At 39.0% G+C, this 18,533-nt stretch overlaps 3 protein-coding genes and 1 pseudogene across 3 annotated transcripts; 2 read left to right on the top strand and 2 right to left on the bottom strand.

Moving 5' to 3' along the window:
• On the top strand, positions 1–3,834 carry LOC140758483 (protein kinase STUNTED-like). The gene is made up of 11 exons (XM_073094668.1): positions 1–386; positions 471–544; positions 641–762; positions 1,069–1,169; positions 1,268–1,813; positions 1,921–2,169; positions 2,262–2,428; positions 2,511–2,590; positions 2,684–2,831; positions 2,992–3,141; positions 3,225–3,834. The coding sequence occupies exons 1-11, from the start codon at positions 128–130 to the stop codon at positions 3,486–3,488; spliced, it is 2,160 nt and encodes a 719-aa protein (XP_072950769.1). The 5' UTR covers positions 1–127; the 3' UTR covers positions 3,489–3,834.
• A 1,373-nt stretch (positions 3,835–5,207) lies between these two features.
• LOC140758260 (protein kinase STUNTED-like) lies at positions 5,208–7,764 on the top strand (annotated as a pseudogene).
• Positions 7,765–8,946: 1,182 nt separating this feature from the next.
• On the bottom strand, positions 8,947–10,478 carry LOC140780150 (psbP domain-containing protein 2, chloroplastic-like). Its single transcript, XM_073125538.1, has 3 exons — positions 9,549–10,478; positions 9,311–9,466; positions 8,947–9,249 (listed from the first exon to the last, which is right to left on the bottom strand). The coding sequence occupies exons 1-3, from the start codon at positions 9,879–9,881 to the stop codon at positions 8,995–8,997; spliced, it is 744 nt and encodes a 247-aa protein (XP_072981639.1). The 5' UTR covers positions 9,882–10,478; the 3' UTR covers positions 8,947–8,994.
• A 125-nt stretch (positions 10,479–10,603) lies between these two features.
• Positions 10,604–17,685, bottom strand: LOC140780149 (dynamin-like protein ARC5). Its single transcript, XM_073125537.1, has 17 exons — positions 17,239–17,685; positions 16,715–16,879; positions 16,265–16,387; positions 15,897–16,118; positions 15,138–15,271; positions 14,963–15,055; positions 14,647–14,710; positions 13,713–13,761; positions 13,506–13,588; positions 12,596–12,753; positions 12,445–12,505; positions 12,225–12,287; positions 12,049–12,149; positions 11,612–11,669; positions 11,204–11,527; positions 10,938–11,102; positions 10,604–10,844 (listed from the first exon to the last, which is right to left on the bottom strand). Exons 1-17 carry the CDS (start codon positions 17,581–17,583, stop codon positions 10,746–10,748), a joined length of 2,307 nt encoding a protein of 768 aa, XP_072981638.1. The 5' UTR covers positions 17,584–17,685; the 3' UTR covers positions 10,604–10,745.
• Between the last annotated feature and the right edge of the window lie 848 nt (positions 17,686–18,533).

Genomic DNA, 18,533 nt, shown 5'->3' on the forward strand with positions numbered 1-18,533 from the left:
GAGCTCTTTCGCACTGTAGTACCAAGTATAATAAACTTCCCCAAATCTCACCCAGAGAAGCAAACTTATTCCTATTCCCGAGAGAGCTCCTCCCCCAATCCAAAGCGAGAGAGCCGCGAGCGCGAAGATGAGGAGGATAGGAAAGTCGAATAAGAAGTCGAGGAATAGCTCCGTCGTCGCCTCCGATGACGACGGAATAAGGATAGGAGAAGTGGAGGAGTACAAGAATAAGGAGCGGAATAAGACGGTGATGGTCGGGATAAAGCTCGACACCGCGAGCCGGGAGCTCCTCACCTGCGCCCTCGTCAAGGTCGCCAATCCCGGCGATCGCGTACTCGTTGTCCACGTCGCCCCCTTGTCGTCTTTTAGCTCTTGCTCCAGTTCCGGTAACTTGCCTTGGCTTTCAGTTGACATTAACTTATTGTAGTTATTGATGCGTTTGTTCTAATCGAGGAGTAATTTTGTTCCAGATTGCAGTGGAAGAGCGGCAGATTCGTTGCTTTCAGTTCTTTCCGCGTATAGTGGATTCTGCAATCTCAAGCAGGTGATTTATTGCATCCGGAAGTCCGGATCTTTTTCTTGAATTCTTACTGGGTTATAACTGATCTGTATTTGTGTATTTTATTGTATTTTTGTTTAGATCGATTTGAAGTTAAAGGTTTGCAGTGGATCGTCGATTCGTAAATCTTTGGTGCAACAAGCGATTTCTTCCAACGCTGGGAAGCTCATCGTGGGGGTTTCCAAGAAAAGCCATCATCTTGGGTAAGTTATCTAAACGAAACCATACTCTGTTGCAGAGTTTGCTTTAAGCAAGAAGGAATACTCTTTCGATTCCTTATTATTTGGTAGCTGAAACTGATAATAGCCCCCCCCCCCCCCCCCCCCCCCCCCCCCCCCCCAAAAAAAAATCTTAGTTTACTCCTCGAGACTCCCCGAGAAGAGTAGTTTAAGAAGTAGCCCTTGTTAAATTGTGAGTCTTCAGTAGGGTAAATTTCTTTGTCTACGTTAATTTGTGGTTCTTGGGATTTTTTATTTTTATTTTTTATCATAATGTATTATCTGTATCAGTTCTTCCTCTACGGCCATCGCAAAGTATTGTGCCAAGAAATTGCCTCAGGATTGCTCTGTTCTTGCCATGAGCAACGGCAAGCTTGTTTTCGAGAGAGGCGGTATGTAGCCCACAAAATTCTTGATTTGGTTTCTCTGAGATTTTGATTTATTTCTTTGACCTATGCTGTGTTATATTAATTTGTGAATAAATATGCAGGTCATCATGCCTCCAGGAGTCAGCACAAGCTTGTCGATGCTGAAGTAGACAGGTTGGCGATCAGAGATCAAGAACGGCAGAGCAATGATTCAATGCAACAGAATTGTTCAGTTTGTTCTACTGTGACAGCGAAATTAGAGACTCCAACTATTGAGTCAAGGACCACTGAGGTGTCTACTACAGGCTGCCCCCCTCTCACAATTTCAGAATTGGCGGATGTTGCATCTGGATGGCCTCTTCTTCGATGGAAGTTCTTAAAGGACGTCAAAGCTTCTCCTTTGGAGAATTCCGATATCTCTGGTCTTCAATGGGCAATGCGGCTTCCTAGCCGGTATACCGCTGTATTGGCTGTTCATGCAAATCAAAAGGCCACTACGACTAGCACAATGCCTATTGGAGCCAATTCATCTGACACATTGCTTGCAATTCAAGGAGTTGAAAAGGAAATTCCTCTGGATTTGAAATCAATTATAGAGAAATATTCATCTACTTGCACTGTTTTCAGCTACAAAGAACTCGCACATATGACAACCAATTTTTCATCTGGTGTGTTAGAAAGTTTTCCTCTTTGATAAACTATTTTACTGTGAAGTTTTCTTATGTTTGGTATTTCTAGAGTTTTTGCTCTTATCAAATTTTATTATTTACTCCAGAGAAGATGATTGGAAAAGGAGGCAATGGCAGTGTGTATAAGGGTCAAACTTCTAGCAACAAAGAATTAGCAGTTAAGATTTTGAAGCCATCTGACGAGATTCTGAAAGACTTTGTTTCAGAAATTGAGATCGTCAGCTCATTGCACAATAAGAACATCATCTCTCTAATCGGCTTTTGTTATGAGAATGATTGTCTCATGTTGGTATACGAGTACTTACCGAAAGGGAGCTTAGAAGAAACATTACATGGTATATCTAAGAAATTGAACTCAATATTCATCTCTTTCCCCTTTGCCTTGCCCCTGAATTATTCCTTACTAGAACCATGACTTTCACTTCAGGTGCCAAAGAGGACAAGATTGCTCTCAGCTGGGCCAAAAGACATAAGGTTGCAGTAGGTGTTGCTCAAGCGCTTGACTATCTGCATGGCAGTGGCAATAATCAACCTGTGATCCATCGAGATGTTAAATCCTCTAACATTCTCTTATCTGATGATTTCGAGCCAAAGGTAACTGTCCATTACTCTGTCAGAATCTTATAACTGTATTTTGCTCATAAGTTGCTAACGTTCTCTTCGTTTCTTGATTCAGTTGTCTGATTTTGGCCTAGCTCTGTGGGCATCAGCTTCTGCATCATACGCCACATGCAACGATGTCGCAGGGACATTCGGGTTAGAGAGACAGCCTATCCTTTTCAACTTGTTAAATCATCATTAGCTAAGTTAATGTACCATGGTATTGACGTAAGAATATTTCCATGGCAGTTATTTGGCACCAGAATGTTTCATGTATGGCAAGGTTGACGAGAAGATTGATGTTTACGCTTTCGGAGTCGTTCTGCTTGAGCTCATTTCCGGAAGAGAGCCTATCAGCACTGGGTGCTCAAAGAGTCAGGAGAGCATAGTTATGTGGGTGAGTAACATTGCAGTTTTTATAACAACGCTTGTACTTTTAGTTAGACTCCTTGTGGATTGATTCAAAATCTTATGTTTCCTTCAAAGAGAAATATCTTCCTGTTTGTAGCTAACTTTATACTTACAACAGTAACTGATATTTTTCCTTGTGATCACAGGCAAATTCCATCTTACAAGGTGGAAAAGTTGCACAACTAATTGATCCTTGTTTGGGTACTGAATACGATGCTGATCAATTTGAGAGGATGACTCTAGCTGCTTCCCTCTGCATCAGACGAGCACCTACTTCTCGGCCTCAGATGCCACTTGTAAGATCTCATTTCCAATTGCCCTTCCCATGTATTTTGTCTATCATTATGTCAACTAATATGAATTCTGATTGTTCTTGTAGGTTCTGAAACTACTCAAAGGAGACGAGGATATGCTTACGTGGGCAAGATCGCAAATTAGTACATCAAATGAGTGTGACGACACAGATGACGAAGCCTCATTCTCAGACAATAAACTCCAGTCCTACATAAACCTCGCATTGCTCGACATCGACAATGACTCACTCTCACCCAGCAGTGCAGAGCACCCGGACTTTATCAGGGCAAACACTTCACTGGAGGATTATCTTCAAGGAAGATGGAGCCGTTCATCAAGCTTCTATTGATAGTTTAATTTGTGTATGAAGGGCAAATTTCAATCTACTTCCAATCTAGAATGCCAACTGTTTGTTTGTTACAGGGAAAAATCTAGGATGAGAGGTGGTACATTGAGCCCTCCTCCAGGCCACTATGATGTTGTACAGTTAATTTGTTTTCTCTCAAGAATCATTTCCTCCCTCTCTACCTAACCAAAGGTTGGAAAATAATAGAGAGAATTGATGGAATGATTAATAGCTGTGGCAAATTGTAACAATTTATATATTCTAATGTAAGGTGTAAAGCCCACCTTCTAATCCTTGTGTACTGAAACATTTGCTCGCAATGCAAGATTTATCTAGATGATTTTATAAAGAGTAATTTGAACATTTCAAAGGATGATGATGTGAAAACTATGGAATGTGCCGTTATCATTAGTAGCAAATCCTTTTTTTTTGTCCTCTATCATCTTATTATTCTCAATTCTACTTTGTTGGATATACTTCAGCCCAACTGATGGAAAGCATGATCATCCTAAATAGTAATGCAGACATTTCTCTTCATGAGTTCCTTTTCTTTGAAACTTGTATAGGTTATTACACAAAGGAAGAACTACACCTAAATTCCCCAATTCTACAGCTCTTACTCTTGTTTTAGAGAAAACAAATAAAAATTAGGGGTAAGATGGATCATTGAGAGTGTCAAAAGGTCAAAAAGAGAAGAAAAGAAAAGAAATACATGGATCTATGTTAAATTAGCACCTACTCGCAGATCGAGAGAATAATTTTGATATAAACCGATTTGTGGAAAGATTTGACTCGAGGACCGGAGGAGAATTTGGAAAGGGTGGAGGAGGAATAAGAGCCGGTGGTGGAAAGGACTAAAAAGAAAGAGCGGAAGAAAGTTAATCGTAGCCTCGTTTAGTGCATAAAGATATATTTATCCACAGCCGTCCGATGGCTGAGCAGCCTTGATGAACGTGCGGTGCACACCTACACCTGATCAAAGGCCTAGCCCATCTGTGCCGGGCCAGACCCGGCCCAGTTTGGACTGGGCTAAGACCGGCTCGGCCCAAGCCTGAACTACCCCTGGGCGGCACGGACCAGCCCTTTGCCTGCCTGGCCTGGCCTGGCCCGGAAGACCGTCGTTTGGCCCGCAACTAGCCCGGCCAGTTCTGCTACAGTAGTCCCGCCGTTCTGCTACAGTAAAAAACTAGGAAATTATGGTACTGTACCGTTTTACATTTTTTTAAGCACACCTTTAATTTTTTTTAATATATTATCTTTTTAAATGGAGGAACAGAAATATTTTAAAAAAATAAACTATCTGTTAAAAAAATTCTAAAAATAGCTAAACATTTTTTTTTAATGATTGTAAGAATAAAACTATAACATATAAAGTTATTATGGACATTGAAAAGGATAATTAAGGAATTTAAGAATATCACATTAAGTAAGGTAGGATTCAAACCGAAATAAATCAATAGTAGGGGGCTTTTAGGCAAACTTGCCAATATACCTGCTCACTTCTGCTCTTCCCAGTTCCACTCGTAATAACTTCTATTTCCCAGTATCACTCGTAATAACATCCTCTTCTGTTCCCAACTCCACTCGTAAACAATCTCTATTCCCAGTTCCACTCGTATAACAACATTTATAAATACCTACTTCCGTTCGTATTGAAACAGCATTTTTCATTTACAAGATTTCTTCCTTCCTTCTTTCTGAGAGCGAACGAAGACGAAGACGATGAAGGGGATTGGTAAGACGAAGAAGACGAAGAGGATTGTTAAAACGAAGAAGAATTCCGCCGTCGCCTCCGAAAACGGAATACGGATAGAGAACAAGAACACCGAGCGGACCAAGACGGTGTTGGTCGGGATGAAGCCCAATGCCGCGAGCCGGGAGCTGTTGACCTGGGCCCTCGTCAACGTCGCGAAGCCTGGCGATCGCGTCATTGCTACCCACGTCGTCCGGTCGTCGTCTTTTAGCTGCTGCACCGCTCCAGGTATTATCTTGGCTTCCGAAGATCATGTGTTGATGGGGTTCGTTCTAAATTTCTAATGGGTCGAGGGTTAATTCCAATTCCAGATTCGAGTCGGAAAGTGGCCGATACGTTGCAGACTGTTCTCTCCGTGCATAGTAGATTTTGCAATCTCAAGCAGGTGATATCTTGTATTTAGAGGTTTAATTTTTTTTAGATTTTTTTTTAATTTTATTTTTTGGGTTGTGATTGATCTTCTGAATTTGTCGTATCATTTTTATTTTTTCTGAAGATCGATTTGAAGCTGAAAATTTGCCGCGGATCATCGGTTCCTAAAGCTTTGGTGCAGCAAGTAATTTCTTCCAATGCTGGGAAGATAATCTTGGGGGTCTCTAAGAGTCACTATCTCCTTCGGTAAGTTTTCTGTACGGATATAATTAATCTGAGAGAAGCCATTCCTGTTAGTTTAATTATAAACATTTGGGTTCTTATATCATATAATGCATTGGTTTATATCAGATCTTCTCCCAGTGCGATCGCAAGGTATTGCGCCAAAAAATTGCCCCGGGACTGCTCAGTTCTTGCCATGAATAATGGCAGGATCGCTTTTAAAAGAGATGGTATATATTTGAAACCATACCAATTAATTTTCTTGATTAATTAATTTCTGTCAGCGTAGGATTCATTTATAATAATTTTGGTAAACATATATAATATATAGTCAATGCAGATCCGAGAGTGTTGGCAGCTGATAGGAACGTTGACTGTGATGTTGATTCAAATAACGGCGCCGGAAATGAGTTGCAATCAATTATTGAGAAGCATTCGTCAAGTTGCACTGTGTTCGGCTTCACCCAGCTCGCACATATGACGTCTAATTTTTCATCAGGTATGTATGTATATATATATATATATGTTAGTTTTCTAGTTCAAATATATATTAAAATAACGTACGTATAATAAGCTATATATAATTCTGAATCGATCGAACATCCAATTCTGTTTTTGGATAATTTTGCAGAGATGATGATTGGAAAAGGAGGCAGCGGTATTGTGTACAAAGGTCAACTTCCGGCGGCGGCGGCGGCCGCGGTGGCGAAGCATTAGCTATAAAGATTTTGAAGCCGTCGGCGGACACCGTGAAGGAGTTTATCTCAGAAATTGAGATCGTGAGCTCGCTGCGTAACAAAAATATTGTTTCTCTGATCGGTTTCTGCTACGAGTTGGACTGCCTCGCATTGGTCTACGAGTATTTACCAAACGGCAGCTTGGAGGAAACATTACATCGTATGCCTGCCTTTGGATAACTTAATGCCTTCTCCCTGAATTATATATATATACACAAATATATTTATATGAATGTATGAATTTACTTAACTTTCAGGTGCCAGAGAAGGCAAGAGTGGTTTCAGTTGGGCCAGAAGGTATAAGGCTGCAGTAGGCATTGCTCGAGGGATTACTTATATGCATGGCAATGGTAATGGTAATGGTAATGATAACAACAAGCCGGTGATCCATAGAGACATCAAATCGGCTAACATTCTTTTATCGGAGGATTTTGAGACAAAGGTAATTAATTCATTCATTAATCAAACCAAATATACTATTTACTTAGATCATCATCATCATCACTAGCTAACGAATGATTTCACTTTTTCTTTTTATTGGATTGGTTCAGCTGTCTGATTTTGGCCTATCTCTGTGGGAATCGGCTGCGGCAACTTACGACACCTGCAGTGATATCGTCTCAGGGACATTTGGGTTCGTGATCAGATTTCTTTTGCTGATTGATTAATTGTAAAATAAATTATCATTAAATTCATTCATCAGAGCTATATATATATATAAATATATTTCCGTGGCAGTTACGTGGCACCAGAGTATTTTACGTACGGCAAGGTTGATAAGAAAATCGATGTTTACGCTTTCGGAGTGGTGCTGCTGGAGCTCATTTCTGGAAGAAAGCCTATCAGCACTGGCTGCTCAAAGCCTAACGAGAGCATAGTTACGTGGGTAAGTAATCAACATTAATTAAATTATAACATTGTAATTGTCTCTTAATTATAACATTACTGAATTAAATGCGCTGCATGCTTTCATACTTTTATTAATTTAGATTGACTTAATTAATTGTATGTATCTTACACTTCCTTCCTGCAGGCATATTCTATCTTCCATAGTGGGAAAGTTGCCGAGCTGATCGATCCTTGTTTGCGTACCAAATATGACGAAGATCAATTTGAGAGGATGACTCTAGCTGCTTCCCTTTGCATCAGACGAGCTCCCACTTCTCGGCCTCATATGCCATCGGTAATTAATTAACGTCTCTCATATATTTTCAATTAATAGTACCATTTCTCATGTATTTAGTACTTAATTAATTAATTGCCATATTAATTGTTTTGTTAATAGATTCTGAAGCTACTCGAAGGAGACAGTGATACACTCACTTGGGCGAGGTCGCGAGTACATACGGAAGAGCTAGTGATCACCCAAGAAGAAGAAGAAGAAGAAGAAGAAGAAGAAGAGGGAGAAAAAGAAGTCCCCTCTTATGTGAATCTTCTTGCTATGCTCGATATCGACGATGACTCACTATCAATCAACGGATGATAGCACTCGATATTTTTAAGGTCAAACTTCTATCGACATTTAATTTAGATCCTAAGTGCTTCTCTCGAATAGATAATGATATATTATTCTCACGGCTAAGAGATGATCACCTTTTTAATTGGCTTTACATCTTAGATTGAAAGCACAAACTTTAGGTTGCATCTATGCTGAATTAATATTTCATTAAGGTATCCTCTTACATAACTCACACTCACGATCTTTTTAGATTGACCGATAGCCTTATTGCACTTGTATGCTAGTGTCTATCATTAAAAAAAAAATGCTTTAAATCGGAAAGGGCTACCTTTGAGTATAGGAGTGAAAGCCGCCTTAACAATGAGTGTCAAGAAAATCTTGACTCATTTCAGTTTCACAAAGTGAAAAGCCGGCTAAAAGAAGAAAAGAAAAAGAAAAATATAGCTTGGTTAAAAGATTTAAGGAAATGGCTACCCTATCTCATAAGTGTGAAAGCCACCGTCGCATATCTAAAATATCTTCTTATATGTGCTCTAGGTTGGTTTGACTTCTAATTTTGATCATGTATGTGTTGAGTTTATGTCAATCCCGTTTGAAACCTTTCATAAAATTAGAATTCAGCATGATGCATCTAAGGTAAGTGCTGGATGTCGAAGTGCATACTTTAAAGGTGATCGTCTCTGACCGAGTCTAATATGTTTACTATTTGAGTGCAAGTCATCTTGGATCAATTTTTATACGGTAGATAGTTTTGTGACAGATTGTTTATGACATATTGTTGTGACATTTTATTGATTATAATACAAGGGGTGGTAAATCCCCACAATTCTTTTCAATCTTATTTACTTGCTCAAAGTCTGAAACATGCACCTGCATTTACAATGACATATATACTTGCAATTTTTGCACCCCCAAAAAGAAAAAAAATCAATTTTTCTGGAGGAATTAATTAATGACAAGATAAGATCAAACCACTACATCAAAGGAATGAAGAACTCGTTCCAGAATCTTTCTAGTTTGGCTGTCCAAGGGATTATCTGGAGGATCTGAGTGAGCGATGTTGAGAAGATAAAGCTTGTTAGAAGCCACGAATGCAGCTGAAAAGATCCTCTTCATCCCTCCTCTGCTGCTATCCACTCTGTACTCAATCTCATACACTGGAAAACCATTTTGACACCATCTCTCCGCAACTCCCAACACATTAGCATCCTTCGTGCTCTCCTACATACATCACCAACATTAGATACTTGTTCACAATGTTAAAAAAGAGCAGCAGAATCACCTTTCGTCTCTCTGCTTGTATGAGCTTATCCGCCACGAACTCCGGCGTACCGAAATCCCGAAGCGACGAAAGGCGGACGGGACTGACCACGATTCCGATGTTGTTGATCCCTTTGCCTTCTTCCTCGAACAGCGCCGTCGCACCCGCCTTCTCCACCTGCATTCCCACCAAATTCACCTCATCAGCACACCCAAACCCCACCAAGGACTCGGGATTAGCCCCGAAATTAGACCACTACCTTGCGCCAAGATGCCGGCTTTAAAAGGGTGAATCCCTCCGATTGGTCCGTGTACCGCTCCAAGTCCACTTCTAGGGATAAGGAGGCGCCGGCGGCTGCGGCTGGTGATGGAATCAAGAATGGGAAGAGAAGGAGGGAGGAGATGGCCCTCCTGGTGATTCGAGGCTTCTCGTGGTTGGATGTGGAAGAATGGGAGAGGAGGCGATCGGGTTGATCGACCGGTGCGAGAGATGGGATGGATTGGGACGAATCGAGCCGGCGGATTATGAGGGGAATGACGGGGGATATGGCGGCGCCGGTGGTGAGAGTGGCCGTGGACGGCGAGAGAGCCATGGTGGCGTCTAGTCTTCTGACGTTGAGTGGAGGAAAGAGTCGACATGGGAACGAAGGGATAACAATAGATACGGGGACAGAGGAGAGATTTGCTATAGAAATTTGCAAACGACGCCCTACATTTGTAGGATTTGCAAATCAGACCTCACATCTTGAGTTAATACTTAATAGTAAGACTGACACCCTTTGAAATGATCACGTGAAATAGTACGTAAGTTAACCAAATCTAAGAAACACCATACTTAGGTTTTCTTGAAAAATCCAACAGCAGTGAATTTTCTTTTCCAAATATCGTTTCCTTTTTTCTTTTTGCTGAAAGACGGGAGTAATTTGCAAATACCGGAAAAGATAAGATTCAAACTGCAAATTACTTAAATGAAGGTATGCATGCAAATTCATAACATCATGGGCTTGCACCTATATATATACCAAGCATTTAGAGTGCTTCATTGAAGTAGAGAAATAACTTTGCAGTTTTAACAGAGGGGAGACTCTACCAATAATATAACAGTCAATATTATCTCCCACTATTCGAGACTACTTTTCCTTTGATCAGCTATTTTTACCAAAACATATGCAAGTTTGAACACTGCCCAGGTTCCAATCTCAACAGGACCTAATGGTTAAATATGACACTATAAAGTTCTCGTTTCTCTATTGAAAAAAGAATATATAAACAGCAACAAACAGCAATAAACAAGGCATCTAATCCCAGAAGAGCATGCACAACCTAGTGAAACTTTCTCATCAGTTATAAATAGCATCCATAGACATATTGAGGTTACAAGAAACAATTATATCAACCAAAATAAACTTAGTGACATTATCAAGGCTGTTCTTGATTAGATTCAGATCTCTATTACATTAGCAACGGGTCAGCAAGGATGATAATCTTTTATGCTGAACCTGAGGTGAACTTAACTTCTCATTTATCTCCCTAAATTTCTCCTTCAGGCGCTGAATCTGCGCACAAATTAATTTCAATTCAATTGGTGAAGGAGAGGCTTTCCGTGTGAATCTAAAAATTAGGAAATGTAAAGGTATAATAAACCGTACCCTTTTTAACTCTATCTCCAGCTCCCGCTTGCGCTGCCCAAGTGAGTGGCGCAGCTGAGTGATGTCAAAGATACTATCCAGATCATCTTCAAATGCAGACTCAAGATCTTCTCGCAAAAGTGCCGGCAACTTGTCGACAACCGGCATAAGGAGAAAACAATTAAACTGCAGGTTCCAGATCAGAAATAACATAAGAATAGAACCAAGAGAAATGTAAACTATAGAAACAAAATTAAAGAAGAACCAAAGAGGATGCATATACAGACCTTCAATTCTGTAGAAACCAGAAAATGCTCCTTAATGCCATGAAAAATCTGATGTACTAATGCATAAACAAGTCTTTCAGATGAAGGTGCCAGCCTTCTGTTCCAGAGTGTACTATCCAAAAGATCTGCAAGCCTAGTTTCCATTACAGTGCTAGAAGAATTTGAGTCAACAACTGGCGCAGAGTGAATGACTTTTAAATCTGCCTTGACCTTCTCATGTTTATTCTCATTCAAGCCACCGGATGACTCATGCTGGACAGCTGGAGAAGAAGAGTGATCTGCTCCAGAAAATGAGTCCAGGAACTGACGTAATCCAGCACGATTCTGTAGATCATATAATAAATAAAGTGCAAGTAACAGAACAAGATGTCAAGCAAGTCTGTGGTATTAGAGATAAATATTTCTGACCTTGTTGTGAAGGGACCATGTGACATAGCGAGTAGTGCTTTCCAAGTCCTCCATGCATCTGCAGAATTTAAATTTTCCTTTATGTGCTCTTTTGACATATAAATACTTCTTCTAGAAATTTTCAGCTACTTCATCCTATTAGAATGCCTTGAAGAGACAGCATACATATAGTGCAAACATTTGCCCGTGAATTGCCACCCAAGATTTGTTGAAGTTGGTTCAGACTTCAGACTTAAAGGCCCACATGCCAATCTTTTCTATGGTCTAAGCAAGTTTTGTTTAAAAAAGAAGAAGCAAAGAAATTTAAAATATGTAGATGGATTTCATCATAGTGAAAGTTCGTGAACAAATTCAACAGGCAATAAAGACAATCACCAATGCAAAATAATTGGAAAATAAAATCATCCAAAAGATACTGAATTTGTGAAGGTAATTACTTATCACGGCATGCCTGCTCAGTTGATTCAGCAAAATTATTGAAGGCAGTCTCTACACGCCTTAGAAATACTTCATGACCACTAAGATGCTCACCATCTTTCTGTTGAAAGTTGGTAATCAGGCTCTCCAGAAAATAAATACTTGTGTCATCACCAAAGTCAAGGAAAAGCAATACCTGAAGTAGATATTTGGATATTGGAAGTAACCTCTTCAATATATATAAAAGCCTAAAGCCCAACTGCAGAAAATGAGAAGGTAAAGATTTTAAATGGTGCTGAAAGTACAAAAAATATCACCTAGCCTAAAGTGCAACTGCAGCAAGGAAACAATGGGTAAAAATCATAAACAATTAGACGTGTTTAGCGTGCTTCCTATGAACGATATGAATCACGAACCTGATGAAGAAATGGCTCAAAGGTATCACGTGCTTTTGCAACAGCAATTACACAAGCAGTCCTAGGATAACAAAATATTCAAAAAAGGTATTTCATCGATGAGGGAGGAGAAAGAAATATAGTAACTTGGTCAAACACAACAATGAAGCACCTAGAATAGTTGGTCCCATCATGAATGTCTTCAACTCCACAGGCATTTACAATTTCCTCCCTGGTAATTGGAGGATACTTGACACCTCCAACCAAAAGACGAAATTCAGCCATTGCACGATGATACTGCGCACCACCATATAGACGCATTCCAGCATTCTGAGCGGGAAAGGTAGCCAAAAAGATTATGCCCAAGCTAGTAAGCTACACATAAAACTACTCACATGAAGAAAATCATGTGTTCCACTAAATATGAAAATATTTATCTTGATTACATTAAAGCAAATGAAGAAGCAATAAGAATATCGGATTCCACTAAGCACACAGAGATGATCTTTACTCAAAGTCGGAAAATGAAATGAAGAGAAAACTACTGATTGCAAATGGCAAGAACATTTCTGCCCCATCTCCTCCCTGCATGAATCTTTAAGCAATGCATGAGTTTAGGTGAATTCCAAAAAGGTTGACCACTAACTATATATTTATGTTCAGATGGTCCAGTGACCACGTTAACATGTTGAAATGTCTTAAAGATCACAACAGAGACAAATTTCTACCTCATAATACTAAAAATGTTTTAAAAAACAAAATGCAGGACAATACAAGTCTCCTCGTAAAACAATCACTAGATCATTTTTCTCAGCTTGCTTCTATTTTAGGTATATATATATATTCACAAAAAATATGGAGGAACTCAATAGGAAAGGCATCCAAAATATTGCAACTCCAGTTCAGAAAATTTAGGTCTCCAGTAATGAGGGACAGCTGCAAGCATCTGACTGTTACCAGGTTGCACTGGCAGGAGCCTTATGCTGTACAATGCCCTTGAAGTTGACAAGTTGACCTATAGCTTGCAAGATATTAGAATTCAATAACATAAGCCACACTATTGGAAAGAAATCATAACTTACAGGCATCATTTTGTGTGGAAGCTGGAGACTATCAGTTCCAGTGAATGTTCCCCCATTATTTCTCTCATCTTGTAATGTTTCTCCTGCAAACAGAAATTTATAAGAACTTTATAACAAAAGAAAGTAAGCTAGAAGTTATCTCTTAGGAGAACAATTAAATTCAAGTGAGATTGTGCAGCTCTTCAACAATTAGAAACAATATCTTACCAAATTTATCAGGAGGCGCCACCACCGTGCCTTTCAGTAGCAAAGATAACTGCAATAAGAACAACATTACTCAACCAACAACATAGGAAGAATGAGTTCAGCGTGTTTTCCACTCTATTTCTTTATATGCTTATGTTATTCTTTTGCTGCAAAGGCAGGAACAATTTGACAATAACCAGCACCTGTATCCTTCTAGTGCTCAAAGCTGACAAGCGGGAAAGAAATCACTGACATAAAACTACCACAAAGAATTAGCCTCTTAGCAAGACAATTTGGCTAATGTTATAGAATTTTCTGGAAACTAATGTTGTTCTCTTGTTGTAAAGACAGGGAAAATTTGACAATAACCAACAGCAATATCATGTGCTATAGTGCTATGAGACCCTTATATTAAACACTGCTGAAAACCCAATAAATGAAGATATAGTCTGCTCATTCAAGCAAGATTTGAGTAACAGTTGTATCTAGCAACACATAATGAACCCTCTCCAAAACATCATTTTCTTTAATAAAGAAAATGCTTACCATCAGCCAAGAGAACAAATATTTCTTGTGGAGGAATAATTGCTAGATGGAATTATAAAAACTAGAATAAGTAATTGTGGAAAAATAGAAGCAGTCATCGTTCATGATAAAATACACTCTCGTGGGTTTGGAACATCACAGAGAATTTTATGGTATAGATATTTGAATTTTCATCAGACAAAGAGTGGTACTTGGGCTGTTATAACTGTGAATGATAAAGAATGGTTATTCCTTGATAGATGTACAATGAAATAGGAGGAACCTGAAACATAATATTGTGAGCTGACATTATTATACTTCTTATCATACAAGGAAAACAAGACTATATAATAATGACACACCCACTTGTATACGGAGGAAATTATTAGAAACAAAACTATGGTCTGCTTGAAAAACAAATAATGCCAACCTTCATCAAGAAAGAATCATGAAATGCACGCCCTTTCTCCTTGAGTTTTACTTCATCCAAGTTGCTGCATGAAGATGTACACATCATGAAGAGGACACATCAGGGAAGTGGCTTCATTATGTGTAAAGTGTAAACTGCAACTGTAATTAACAAAAAGTTTTGACAACAAAAGCAAAATAATAGAATCTGTAACCTTTGATGCCCCATACGGTTTCTGGAAAGATTATAGCCTACTGATGACAGAAGATCTTACAAAGAAACACAAAAACTTGGTGTATATGGACACTCCAATTCAAGCAAGCAAAGAACACTATACCAGATTTCTTGACTAACTTCGCGCAGCCTCCTTGTTGCACTCCGGTATTCCTTTTCAAGAAGTGGAATAATAAGTGGGACACTGTCCATGTACCTTTGGACCGATAAGACAGAACTATGTTAGCCTACAAGGATATTGGTTCTGGAGAAATAATGGAGAAAGAATGTCTTCGAACCTCTTCTGCAGCAATTCTTCCAAAAATAACCTTAGGCTGCTCACTCCTATTCTACTCCTTTCCTCTTTTGACAACAGTCTGCCTAACTTATCCTCCAAAGATGCAACATCTTCCAATTCTCTCAATGAAATAGCCTGTGCAAAAACCAATGTCATACAGTGATTTTAAATGAATGTCTTTTTCACATACAAGCCAGATTCCAGAAGGTTCACTGTAGTAACCCCTAGAATCTCTATTGTGTTTCTTACAAGAATAACAATGACGATAATTATAAAGCCTGTCAGAACTGTCCAAGCACAAATATTTATAATAGGTCAATCTTTGATTTGACCAGCATAGGTCACTTTAGCATCAGTTATGCTCGCATAAATTATATGAAGTAAGAGTAACAAATAATTATGAAACAGATCTCCAATTCCTGTCAGGAGAAAACCATTTATTTTCTATTCCTTTTTCTCATTACTTACTCCTACAATCACATTTGTTGCTGGGCAAATATTACTAGCAGTTAGCACTATCAACAAATTTTCAGGGACTTCTCAATATCTATAGAAACTCTACATGTCCTCCTATCTCAGCAATTGACATACTTCTCCTCAACATAAACCATGGGTTATTAATGGTGTGTTTACCAGATGGAACATCGATTTTTCCCACAACAGTTTAGATATGCATTTCATTGTGAGATGTACCTTAATTTACTGATATCAAGGGAACAGATGAAATTCAAATTGTAAAGAAGATACAAAGAAACTATACTTTTTTAAATTCTTCATTTGATCTGAAGACGGCTTCATGACCAGAACCAACTCTCCCAGAGGGTACAGATGTAAAGAAGGGTGAATCACCCAATAAGCAACCATCTAAGATGCAAGAAGGTGGTCGAAGAAACACTTCCACATCTGAGGCCCGAGCAAATTGAGGAATTTTTGTATCAAGTTTTGTGGACACTATGACAGTCCTTGAGAGCTCAGGGTCAATCTGCATTAACAAAAAGAAACATGAGAAAGAGCTACTGTTGACCAGGAGAATAGAAAATCTGGACCATTACTGCAGCCATGCCAGAATCTTTTCCTGAAGAAAACCAAATATGCTGACAGGGAAGTGCTAACAGAAAATATGCATACTTGCATCACTACTCTCCGCGTAGTTGCATTACTCCAATCACTGCAATCTTCAAGGCACAATATTATAAACTCTTTATGTTGCATTTTAGCTCGCACGAGAGCCTCCACTGCACGAGATTGCCCCTGCAAAGAGTTTTCCCATAAAGGAAGAGTATTCTGAGCGAGACTAATAGCTGCAGAGGTCCTACAGATTCAGCTAAGTAGGGCCTCCAAAAAAGTTTTAAATTTTTTTTTTGTAAATCTGACAACGTATGTTCCAGCTTCAAGCCATAAAATTCCTACTGTATAAAGCTTAATAGTTGACCACTTGATCCCCATAAGTCATAAGACGGATTAATGAAAATGAAATAATAGTACAAAGCACCATATTCTCAAGATAGCAGTTCAATGATGGAACCAGAAGTAATCATCAAGCATACATATAAAATATCTCTTATACATAGAGGATACCTGCAAAACTCGATTCTTCCGACCTGGGGCAGGAATTATAAGCCCAGGAGTGTCGATAATGGTCAGATTTGGACAGTACTTGTATGCTACCTTAATTATAATTTCCTTCTCTGAGAATTGACAAGGATCACTCTCCAGCCTCATGTTTTCAGCTTCAATATATGCCTGCAGGCAGGAAATATAAGAAGAAGAATAGGATGGGTATTACAATAGACACCCATCCAAAAAATAAAAGAACAGCTACAGTTTTACTATTTTTACCAAGGCAATATGGAAATATGATCATAAACATAATTTTTTCAAATAATATTTGGTTTTTTTTCCCTTATTCTAATTTACTACAATTATAAAAGCCTTTTCTAATCGAGCTTCTAAATTAAGCCTCCTTTAATCCATCCCATCCTAACTTCAACCGACTTCAAGAAAGACGCACAAAACCAAACACGCCCTCAAACAAATACCATAACCGCATTGCGGTTTGAAGAAGCACGAGAAGGAGAGGAAAGAGTCGAAGAATCCCAGACCTGGATGTCGTCGAGGGACATCGGCTGGGCGACGCTGGGGTCGGCCTCGGCAACGAGGCGGCAGAGCGGGAGCTCGCAGGCGGGGTCGTAGCGCATATGGAGGGTGATGGGCCGCCGCGTCTTGGTGCCGCCACCGACGTGGTTGAACTGGAAGCCCATGAGGGCCTCCACGAGGGCGCTCTTCCCGTCGGTCTGATGCCCCACAACCAGCACCGCCGGCGCATCGATCCGCGTCTCGAACTCCGCCGCCACCCCGTGGAGCTCGTTGTACGCCTCGTAGAGCCGGCCCTTCTCCTCCCACTCCAACTCCACCTTCATCTCCCCCAAGCCTTTGCTTTCCTCCATCACCTCTCGCGAGAAGCTTCCTCGATTGCTAATGGTATGTTGCTATGGGTTTTATGCCTCGGATTATGCACCGTCGACTGGGGTTGGGGGGGTCCCACTGGCCATTTTTTGTGAACAGGAGCCAGAGGTTCTTCAGATTGATTACTTTTGGATCACTTGATATTATGATCCGCGATCACACGTGCATTCTTTTAAACTTTGGAATTTCAAATTTTGATTCTCGTTTAATATTTAATTTAAAACCTCGAAAGGTTAATATCAACCAAATAAATCACCAATTATTATGACATCCTTTACCGCAGCTAACTATTAAATCATCAAATAATCTTCTCTGTAATAATTGGCCTCATTAGATTGAACTTAACTATATAAAATTTTACTACAGCTACTTGGAACTTTATTTAGTATCACTATATCTCACAGTATCCTTTTTCCAAAATATTAATATTATTAAATAATAATATTATAATTTAAATAAATTGAGATGCACAATAAAAATTTGAAAAGACAATAGTGATCTTTGTTCAAATTAATAATAGTTTCAAAAAACTTAACAAGTAATCATTTTTAAATTAGAAAAGCATGGATACATTAATAATTTAAAGAAGGTATTTTGATACAAAATAAAGTGATTTTGATTAAGAAAAAAAATTAAAGGACGTACTAATATATTTTAACGCGGTTGAATTTGAATTTTTCTTGAAAAATATGTGGAAAATTATATTTTGCACCATGACATTTTTAAATGATTTTACTACTCGCACCAAACTTTTTCAATATTCGCATTGCATTTTACGGTTTTTAAAAAATATCGTTAAGTCCTTTATATATTTTCAGAAAATCATAAGGTGGTTTTATGAGATTAAAGCCTAAATAAGAGGCTCGAATGTAAAATACTACAACAATAGGATATGACCAGTAAAATTGTGAAAACCTGGAGTATGCCAACT

Source organism: Typha angustifolia, chromosome 3 (assembly GCF_048772165.1).
Source record: "Typha angustifolia cultivar Huaian chromosome 3, ASM4877216v1, whole genome shotgun sequence".
Lineage (NCBI taxonomy): Eukaryota > Viridiplantae > Streptophyta > Magnoliopsida > Poales > Typhaceae > Typha > Typha angustifolia.

Coding starts and splice junctions, on each gene's coding strand:
- LOC140758483 (XM_073094668.1), top strand. CDS start 128: ATGAGGAGGATAGGAAAGTCGAATAAGAAGTCGAGGAATAGCTCCGTC. Junction 545..640: donor GATTCTGCAATCTCAAGCAG/GTGATTTATTGC, acceptor ATTTTTGTTTAG/ATCGATTTGAAGTTAAAGGT. Junction 3,142..3,224: donor CTCGGCCTCAGATGCCACTT/GTAAGATCTCAT, acceptor TTGTTCTTGTAG/GTTCTGAAACTACTCAAAGG.
- LOC140780150 (XM_073125538.1), bottom strand. CDS start 9,881: ATGGCTCTCTCGCCGTCCACGGCCACTCTCACCACCGGCGCCGCCATA. Junction 9,467..9,548: donor AGCCGGCATCTTGGCGCAAG/GTAGTGGTCTAA, acceptor GTGGGAATGCAG/GTGGAGAAGGCGGGTGCGAC. Junction 9,250..9,310: donor TACAAGCAGAGAGACGAAAG/GTGATTCTGCTG, acceptor TGATGTATGTAG/GAGAGCACGAAGGATGCTAA.
- LOC140780149 (XM_073125537.1), bottom strand. CDS start 17,583: ATGGAGGAAAGCAAAGGCTTGGGGGAGATGAAGGTGGAGTTGGAGTGG. Junction 13,589..13,712: donor GGCGCCTCCTGATAAATTTG/GTAAGATATTGT, acceptor TTCTGTTTGCAG/GAGAAACATTACAAGATGAG. Junction 12,288..12,444: donor TTGAGCCATTTCTTCATCAG/GTTCGTGATTCA, acceptor CATTTTCTGCAG/TTGGGCTTTAGGCTTTTATA.